Source organism: Manis javanica, chromosome 11 (assembly GCF_040802235.1).
Source record: "Manis javanica isolate MJ-LG chromosome 11, MJ_LKY, whole genome shotgun sequence".
NCBI classification, from domain to species: domain Eukaryota; kingdom Metazoa; phylum Chordata; class Mammalia; order Pholidota; family Manidae; genus Manis; species Manis javanica.
In genome coordinates, this window is record NC_133166.1 from 26217929 (window position 1) to 26228667 (window position 10739).

Below are 10739 nucleotides of genomic sequence, written 5' to 3' on the forward strand. Positions count from 1 at the left end.
AAAGGGAGAAAAAATAAAAAGAACCTTTAGATTGTGTTTGAAATAGTGTAATAAATAAGTGAAGTTAGACTGTTAGATAGTAAAGAAGTTGCCCTTGAACCTTTGGTAACATTACTCTAAAGCTTGTAATGGCAAAAAGTACGTATCTATCCATAATCACCCTAAATGTAAATGGACTTAAGGCACCAATCAAAAGACATAGAGTTACAGAATGGACTAAAAAAAAACAGGACCCATCTATATGCTGCCTACAAGACACTCACTTCAAACCCAAAGACATACAGAGACTAAAAGTAAAGGGATGGAAAAAGATATTTCTTGCAAATAACAGGGAGAAAAAAGCGGGAGTTGTAGTACTTATATCAGACAAAGCAGACCTCAAAATAAAGAAAGTAACAAGGGACAAAAAAGGGATTACATAGTGATAAAGGGTTCAATCCAACAAGAAGATATAACCATTATAAATACCTATGCACCAAACACAGGAGCACCTACATATGTGAAACAAATACTAACAGAATTAAAGGGGGAAATAGAATGCAATGCATTCATTTGAGGAGACTTCAACACACCACTCACTCCAAAGGACAGATCAACCAGACAGGAAATAAACAAGGATAAAGAGGAACTGAACAAAACATTAGAACAGTTGGACCTAACAGACATATACAGAACACTACACCCAAAAGCAGCAGGATACACATTCTTTTCAAATGCCCATGGAACATTTTCCAGAATAGACCACATACTAGGCCACAAAAAGAGCCTCAGTAAATTCAGGAGGATTGAATTGTGCTAACCATCTTCTCAGACCACAAAGGTATGAAACTGGAAATAAGGCTCCACATCGCTATTTATGAGGGAAATGCAACTTAAAACCACAATGAGATCTCACCTCACACTAGTTAGGAAGGCAAACATCCAAAAGACAAGGAACAACAAATGGTGGCACAGATGCGGAGAATGGGGGACCTTCCTACACTGTTGGTGGGAATGTAAACTACTTCAACCTTTCTGGAAAGTCATACAGAGGTTCCTCGAGAAACTAGAAATAGAAATGCATTTGACCCAGGAATTGCACTCCTAGGAGTTTACCCGAAGAAAACAAGATCCATGATTCAAAAGGACATATGCACCCATATGGTTATTGCTGCACTATTTACTATAGCCAAGATACGGAAGCAACCTAAGTGTCCATCAGATGAATGGATAAAAAAGAGGTGGTACATAAACACAATGGAATATTATTCAGCCATAAGAAGAAAAGAAATCTTACCATTTGCAACAACAAGGATGGAGCTAGAGGGTATTATATTCAGTGAAATAAGCCAGGCAGAGAATGGCAAGTACCAAATGATTTCCCTCATTTGTAGAGTATAACAACAAAGCAAAACTGAAGGAAAAAAACAGCAGCAGACTCAGAGACCTCAAGAAGAGACTATTGGTTACCAAAAGGAAGGAGTTGGGAAGGGTGGGTGGGGAAGGAGGGAGAAGGGTTTTTAGGGGCATTATGATTAGCACACATAATGAAGGTGGGTCGCGAGGAAGGTAGTACCGCAGGGAGAAGAGAACCAGTGACTCTATAGCATCTTACTGTGTTGATGGACGGTGGCTGCAATGGGCGGGCAGACTTGATAATACGGGTGAATGTTGTAGCCACGATGTTGCTCATGTGAAACCTTCATAAGATTGTGTTGTATATCAATGATACCTTAATTGAAAAAAATCCCCACATGCAGTGACATTAATGGTAAATTCTTCCAAATATTTAAATAAGAAAGAAACTCTTTAGAAGAAGAGGGAAAGACGTAACACTTCCAAATTTGTTTATTAAATCCACATAACCTCAACACCAATTCCTACAAAGACATTATAAGAAAGAAAACTTAAAGACCAATGTACCTTATAAATGCAGGAGTAAAAAAATCTCCAAGAAAATATTAATTTTGAAAATTAAATCTATTAATGCATAAAAAGAGTAGTAACTCATAACTGCCTGGAGTTTATCCTAGAAATATAAGGTAGAATTAATATTTACATAGCAATTTTTATATTAATGGAATAAAAGAAAAAAGCCATATGATCATTATTAGATTAATTATCTCATTTAAATCTTGCAACTGTACGTTGAAATGGATACTATTACCACAACCTCAGATACATTAAAATGATTTAGTGCCAATACAAATCTGGATAACAAACTTAACATAGTTCGTACAGCTGCTAAGTGAAAAGGAAGGATTCGGGTTCATGTTTATCATTTCCCAGAGACTGCTATTCACAGCTTCATTGTACTGACTGTTACATGCCAGCTTCCCTCCTGCTGTTATGTTGTAACTGGTACTGAACCCTGCTATCAATCCTACAAGCTACAACCTTAGGAGTCTTATCTATATGAGGGAACTTAGAGCTAATAGAATCTTAGGAGGATCTCTTGGTAATTTGACATGTCTCAGGCAGTAGTTTAGGCCAAATTTGTTTCAGGGAGGATTTCTCAATGAAAGCAATAATAACATAAATGTCTAATCCCTCTCACACCCACTGTATCTCATTTACCTAAAGCTAAGCCTCTTTTCAGTTATAGGATAGGGAAAAACAAAATTTTCTAATTTCCTCTCACCATTTGGAACTTTTCTATGTATTTTTCCTTTCAAACACCCCTAAACATACAGGAATCGTCTTTACTAGACATCTTGGCATGTATTATCAGATCCTCCCTACTAATCAATGTATCATAAAACATATATGGATAACCAGAATGCATTTAACATTTCACACTCATGCATTAGTTTTATAAGTATGTTATAATAAATACATGTTATGACATATTATAATATATGTATAATATTCATAATGATGTATTCTTAATACAGCTTTTTCATTAGAAAAATAGGCAAAGAACAGAAAGACTTGAAGCAAATATATTTTCATTCAAAGATTTTCTATGCTGAGGAACTTTTTAACAGAGTGTAAGGTGTGGAGCATAGCTACCATCTACTAGTATGCTATTTATTTTATTTAAGTATTATTTTACTTAATGCTGTTAATATTGTCACACAGCATATTTCAAGGAGAAGGCTTATCTCTAGGCTCTTCATTTATTGTAACTGCCTGCTCTCTGGAATGAAGCTGTACCTCACCAGATATCTAACAGCTAAGGACCCACTCTGGCCAAACAATGTGGTATATAGCTTGTTTTATTTTGTTTTAGGTGCTTTCATGAATGGGTTTGTTCATTGCAAAAGAAAAATCAGATTGGCTAGTTTCCACTCATTGTTCTAGAAGAAAGATGTACCAGATTCCTTCTTACCATTTTCACCTGCCAATAGCCAGCACTTCCTTCTACAAACCCATGAAATGATATGAAAATGTGGTCATGATCTCCACTTCCTTTCCCCAAATCCCTTCACTATTGGGAGAATTTCAATCCAGTCTTCTTTATTTACTTAGATTTGATTGAGGTATACTAAATGGAATCACAGTTTAAAGAAATGCTCTATTTCTACTGAGGTAAAGGGGAATGGGAAGGGAGAAAAAATGCATTTAATAGTGTAATTTTTTCACATGAACATACAACCTGGATTCACTGCATGAGATACATTTTAGTATCTCCAGGACAGAAGAGTCTGAAATTGTTTAGTCAGTCTTTTTGAGGAAGATTTGAGACCTATACACTCCACGTAGGTAACAGCTTTGACAAAAGTTAGGAAGCTAGAACAGAAGCACTCTGGGAGTCAGATGTCATTTGAGGTTTGTCATTGCAATGGATACAAGAAACAATTAATGTGCCATTACTAAGTTGTTCAGATTTGAGTGTAATGATTGCAGCTTTAATCACCTACCCAAAGGTATTCTAAGTACAGAAGTCCCCTGCTTTTCAAAGGTTTACATTATGCCACTTGGATTTTACAAAAGACCTATATTAGTACCTGTCTTTGCTAACTGAAAGAACTCCAAAGTGTATTTTCACTTTTACAGGAAAAGGCAAAAAGTGAAAATAACCTTCAAAATTTGTGTTGCAGCAAGCCATTACCGAGGCGGGGTGAACCCTGACAGAGTGGGTCTGCCAAGCACTCTCCCTGGGAACCCCACTCAGCATCAAACCTCCAGAGCTTTGAACTGTGTCTGTGCACATCTGTGCTTTTTCTCCATTATTTTGTGCATATCTTTGCAAGATGTGTCCTAGGGATCAGAAAAGCCTACTGGCTTTTCTATTTCGGAAAGCTCAACAGTTTTTCCGTAATAATTAATGGTAATTGCTTTTTCACTTTATACCACTTTTGTTAATGAAATTTTTCATAGGAAAGTTTTACCTTCATATAGTCAGGGAAACCTGTATTGATTTAGCTTCAGCAAAGATAAATTTACCTCCCTTCCATCAAAGACCCCTGGGACATCTATCAGTGAAGCCCAAACAAATTTTCTACTTTGGCTTGGAAAAATCCCCAGAGAAGACACTGAGTGTCGTTAAATAGGGTTCCTAACCAACTCTACGCAATTTTTCTGAGCAACATAGGTCATGCATCAAGATTTTAAAACATCTGGCATCAGGGTGAGTTTGGGTGATTTAGGAGAAAGAAACAGGCAAGGTGCACAGAAAATCTGCAACTAAATAGGAGGGATTTGAGCCAGAGGATGGTTGAAAATGAAGGACTGAATTTTCTAGTTCTTTAGGCTTCTGAAACCAAAGGGAATTGCAAACTGCCACCTTGAGGAGGGAGCAGGAGAAGTGAGAAAAGATTACATGAGGTTGAGGCACTGGAGGAAAGTGACTCCATGTGCTGATATAATAAGGACCAAGAGATAATGTTACGGATAAGCAATAGCAAAACTTCTCTGTTCTCCACAATGAAGAACTCTTCCTCAGGAAGCAGGAAGACCTCCATCAATGAAAATTAGTAAGTGCAGGAATTGGAAGGAATTTCAGGGACCATGTAGCCCAACACTTCCAGAAAACAACGTAAATGAAACATGTCACTCTCCCTTTGCTAGAATATATGTAATAACAGTAATCTTCTTATATTGTTAGAGATTGCTTTTCACATGAATGAACATTACTTTGCCAAGTCTACTTTTCCATAAGTTTTCCTGTGCACCATCTGTGTGACCTTGAGGTGTACAAAGTAATATAAAAGGCAGTTACTTGCATCTGCTCCATGTACTCACACCCATTCTAAATATCTTCAACTTCCTTTGCCTATGTTTGCAATTCCAGACGTCTTGAAACCAGATGCACTCTTACTTTTCAATATGCATACTAATATGTTAAAGTATTTATGCACAAGCAAAAAGACTAACCAAAAAAAAAATGATGCTCTGAAATTCATTTATCTACGACTCTTCTCTTGTGTCCATTACTATTTTAAGTTCCAGAGATAGAGCAGAGAACCAAATAGACAGAAATCCCTGTGCATATACACTTTTCATTCCAGTGAAGGATCAAGGGCAATACTAATTGCTATAGAATAAGGAAAAGCAGGAAAGGAAGGTGTTATACCAAGATTGTCAGAGGCCTGGGGGTTGAAATTTTAAATTGGGAGCTATGAAAAAAGACGTACTTCGGGATTGACATGAGTAGAGACCTGGAACCAAAAAGGTACATGCCACATCTGATCTGGGGAATAACAAAGCAAGCAGTGAAAAGGGGCAAGGAGGAATGCCCTGAATTGTGCACATTTGCCAAGTTTGAGAAACCTCCAGTTGGCATGGATACACGGACAGAGACAGAGTTAGAGTACTTGGGAAACACATTTAGAGATTTAAAAGGGTCCTAATTGTTTAGGATGCCATAAGAAAACATGTGGATGTTGGCTTTTGTTCTGAGTGGGATGGAAGGATATAGAGATTTAGGTGAGTGAGATTTAAGGGACGGCTACACTAGATTTTATTTACATATATTTATAAGGTAAATAATGGTAATAACACTATTAATAATTATCATAGTACTCTATATTTTACATGTTATGCTCCACGTCGTGGTGACAATCTCCATAGTCTAATCAACTTAATGTTAAAGGCATTTACAGTTGAGCCAATTGCTTTGAAAAGTCATCAGTTCTAATCTTTTCCTGTTTCTAGAAAAATTTGCTTTTTGTTTTTTTATGTATAGATATTGTTTATATAGCATCATTTACGAAGTACAGCTTTGGAAATGTTGTCTTTTGTAGGAAACTTAAATATAATAAGAATATGTAAAATACTGTTTGAAAAGGCTATACCATATACAATTTAATGCTATGGGAAACAAGTAATTCAAGTTGGCAATTTAAAGCAAACAATGACTATGGAAGAAATTTAAAAAATATAAGATGAAAAAAATTTTTCAGAAAAAGAGAGATTCTGGATTCTTATGATTTTAATCAAAAAGCATTTATGCTTGATCCATGTCTCAGAACATAAAATGTGGAAAGCTGATGGTTTTCAAAAAACAAATTATTTAATCCTATTAATCATACAATCTAATATAATTTTACATATTATTTGAGGGGCTAAAAATAACATACCAAGAACATAAAAATTATTATTATTATACATATCTACAAAGCCTATATACACAGAATCAAGAGAATCAATAGAAACTATGAGAAACAATTAGAGCTTTGTAATGTTATTGGTTAGAAGTACATGCTGAAATCTTTCATGTTTCAGAAAGAAACATTTAGAGATATTATACAAAATGCACATGGCCAAGATTTGTAAGTTGTAACTTATCTATGTAACTTTTTTGCCTGTCAAATCCTCTGTCTTTTATTATTCTGAACAGAAAATACGGACTTGCCAGGGTTAGATTTATAGACAGATAGTGCTCAGTCTCATAGGACTCATGTGCAATTAGTAGGGGCTCACATAATGTAACTGGCCATAACCCAGATGACACAACTGAAAGGAGTCGTTACGACAAACAGTGTTATTTAATTATACCCACTACAGAATCTCTGTGATTAAGCAGGCGCTATGTTTGCATACTTAGGATTCAGTAAGAGAGTCAGGACTACTCAGAAGGTTCAAAAACACAGTCTGGATACCAAAAAATGATTTTACCCTTAATTTAGCATTTATATTGTGAAAAAAACTTATTCATCTTTTGTCTCTGACTGAAATTAATCCTACTATTTTCTTACATAGGAAATCTTTGCTGATAACAGAGAGAAACATGCTTCTCAACTGACCGTCATGCATGGAACCAACAGCTCCAGCCTAACCCCTCAATTCTTCATCCTCAGTGGGATTCCTGGGCTGGAAGCTGCACACATCTGGATCTCCCTACCATTCTGCTGCATGTACATCACTGCTGTCATGGGGAACTGCGGGCTCATCTACCTCATCAGCTGTGAGAAGGCCCTACAACGGCCCATGTACTACTTCCTAGCCTTGCTTTCCCTTACAGATGTTAGTGGGTGCACTTCATTTGTCCCCAATATGTTATGTATCTTTTGGCTCAATCTCAAGGAGATTGACTTTAATGCCTGCCTCGTACAGATGTTTTTCATCCACATGCTGACGGGCATGGAGTCTGGCGTGCTCATGCTTATGGCTCTAGATCGCTATGTGGCTATTTGCTACCCACTACGCTATTCTACCATCCTCACCAACACCAGAGTTACCAAGCTTGGCCTTGCCACCCTAACTCGCAGTGTGTCGCTCATGATACCCTTCACCTTCCTGATCAAACGTCTTCCCTACTGCAGGGGCAACCTCCTCCTCCACACCTACTGTGAGCATATGTCTTTGGCCAAATTATCCTGTGGTAACATCAAGATTAATGCTATCTATGGTCTCATAGCTGCCACACTGATTGGAGTGTTTGATATGTTCTGCATCTCCATGTCTTACACCATGATCATCCGTGCTGTATTGAATCTGCCATCTGCAAATGCTCGCCACAAAGCCTTCAGCACCTGCACATCCCACATATGTGCCATTGTCATCACCTATGTCCCAGCCTTCTTCAACTTCTTCACTCACCGCTTTGGGGGACATGTTATACCTCACCATGTCCACATTTTTATAGCCAACCTCTACCTGGTGTTGCCTCCCACCTTCAATCCAATTATCTATGGAGTAAAGACCAAACAGATCCGTGAAAGGGTGGTCAAATCATTTTTTAGGGTAAGAGATATTTTGAGTGTGTGATAAAGTATGTGCTGAATTCCAAGGGTCCTGCCATCCTTTTCATCCCATGTTTATGTGAAACATTAATAACTTTGAAAAATGAATCTTGTCTGATCATTTATTTCTCACATTCTTGCTGCCTAGGTAATTATTTGTATTTCTATGAATGTACCCACATACGTACCAATGAAGGTGGAGCAGATATGATTACTGGAGTTCATCATAATCTGGGAAGTACTCCTTGGAGATGGATGATGTCAAGCAGAACTTGGAAAGACACAGTGGACACTATGTGACAGTTATTGTAGGAAAGCCTTTATAAGTAGATGAAAGGAGACTTGAAGAAAGTCCCTATTCTTTGCCAGTCAAGCATGTCTGGGCTGTGCTGCTTACTGGACTTTAATATAGAGGGAGAAACACTTGAGAAAACAGGGACAATGGAGAAAGAAGTACCTTATTTTGATTCCTGGAAATAAAAGAGAAAAGGAAATGAAAGCAGAATGATAAATGTGGTTCTCAGAAATTGCAGATTCAATAAAAAGTGAAAAAGAATAAGATCATACTCCAATTAGTACCTGGAGTAAGGGAATATGACCAGGAAAAGAGTACAAATAGATGAATATGAAAAAACATGAGTTGTATTAAGATGATATTCTATTACCTGCTAACATAAAGATGATATTTTCATATCATGTTATACATAGTCAAATTATCATGAAATCTATTAATCACAATGTGTATTTTTGTAACATAATTTTCAAGTTTGGAAGTAAAACCTGTTTTCCTGTTTTTTTAAAACAGAAATATGATAAATGTGTCTCTATGTAAAGTAAATTATGAACTTCTAATCAGCAAAGTTACTGTCTCCCAGAATCATGCATTTGGAATTGGTAAATATGCTTACCAAGTAATCAAACCAAAACACTAGTGGACAGTCAAAAAATTACTTTTACTAAACAACAGTTTTTAAATATAAATATTTGTCAGTTATTACAAGAATGCTTAGTATATAACATTTCACTGATTTTTATTGCAAAACTATGGGGCAGCTATAAATATTCTTATTTTATAGGAGAGGAATATGAGCTACACAAACAGCAAAACTGGATGAATCTCAAAACATGAAGATTAAAATTTAAATACAACAGTGTTATGCTGTGGAGAGGGGCTGTGGGGGCCATAACAGCAGCGATAAGGTAAAGCCAGAAATTAAACTCTGGAGAAATAAAATGCAATAAATAAATTTCTTGAGGCCATTGAGTAACAATCTCCAATTAATTTTATGTCATCTTCATCACAAACTCAAAAATGGTTTTCATTGGAAACAACAAAATAACCCCGTAAAGCAAGACTCATCACTGAACTAGAGCAGGAGGCGAGCATCTGAGCCCAAACACACTCTGAACCCCAGAATCCAAGACGGCAAACAGTTTGTAGGCCACTGTGCATGCGGTTGAGGATGCAAAGTGCTGCTGGAAATGCGGCAGGGGAAGAGTGTGTACGTGGCGTGGGCCATTTTGCTAAGAAAACTTCTCAGGGGAAAGTACTGCAACCTGGAGCAGGGAGAGGAACTCTGGCTACAGTGAAAGCAGGAAGTTTGGGATATAAAAGAGGAAAACCAAGTAGTAAGAAGAGAAGAAGAAAGAAGGGTAGGAAGAAAGGAGAAGGAGATGGGGAAGGAGAAGGAAAATTCAGGAGAACCTATCACAATCAGGTGATTGTACAAGTACGATGTGATAACATAAAACAAATAAAACAAATAGCGATTTTAAGGAAAGGAAGAGAGGTTTAGAGGAGCAATATGATTATTCTCCACTTCCTATCACTGCAAGTATAGAGACTTCATTTAGACTAGAAGTTTTCACTTTTCACCCTAACATCCCCCAGAATAGGAAAAACTTCAGTTTTGGGTATGTGGTGTGGGTGGGTTACTTACGGAGTCCTGACCCCTCCACTAGTCAATGTCCCTGTATGATCAGACTAGCCATGGAATTCTGATCTGTCCACACTGGCAGTAGGTGGCCAGTCCCAGGCTTGTATTTGCGCTGGACACTGGGTGAGCAAGCCCACTTGAGTCAGGGGTGAAATATAAACAAGCCCTTTTGAAGATCAAAAGCCTTAATCTCCAAGGTGTACATTGTAAAAGTGTTTCCTGGTTCCTATGCATCTCAATGCTTAACTTGGGATGGAAGAACATAGTTGTTATGAATAGGCTGCTGAAAAGCCCAAATTTGATCATGAAATTAGAACATGATGGAAAGATAAACGAATAAGAGAAAGGAACAATCAAATCCAGCAGAAACACAATCACACAATTATTATAGATACAATGAAATGTGTCAACACATAATAAAAATAGAAAAGCTTCCAGAAGAAATCAGTGTTTAAGCTCCTACTAAAGGATGAACTAGTTTAATTCGGTGGAATGAGGAGATAACAATTGTTCCAGGAGGAGGTAACGGCCTGCACGGAGGTCAGAGGAAGGCACCAACTGCGCTCAAGGGACTGAAAACAAGATCAAGGGGCTCAAATCAGGGGCTGGTGCCTTCTGAATTTATAGTGTATAAGTATTTGAAAATATATATAATGTATTACTTTCCTGTTCTCTTGTTACTGTTGCTGTTTTG

At 37.2% G+C, this 10739-nt stretch overlaps 1 protein-coding gene across 1 annotated transcript; it reads left to right on the forward strand.

Annotated features, from left to right (window-relative positions):
* Positions 1–7173: 7173 nt before the first annotated feature.
* On the forward strand, positions 7174–8133 carry LOC140844631 (olfactory receptor 52N2-like). The gene has a single exon (XM_073217712.1). It carries the CDS (start codon positions 7174–7176, stop codon positions 8131–8133), a length of 960 nt encoding a protein of 319 aa, XP_073073813.1.
* The last annotated feature ends 2606 nt before the right edge of the window (positions 8134–10739 follow it).

Bases quoted from the DNA above. Each gene is read 5' to 3' on its own strand.
- LOC140844631 (XM_073217712.1), top strand. From the start codon at position 7,174: ATGCATGGAACCAACAGCTCCAGCCTAACCCCTCAATTCTTCATCCTC.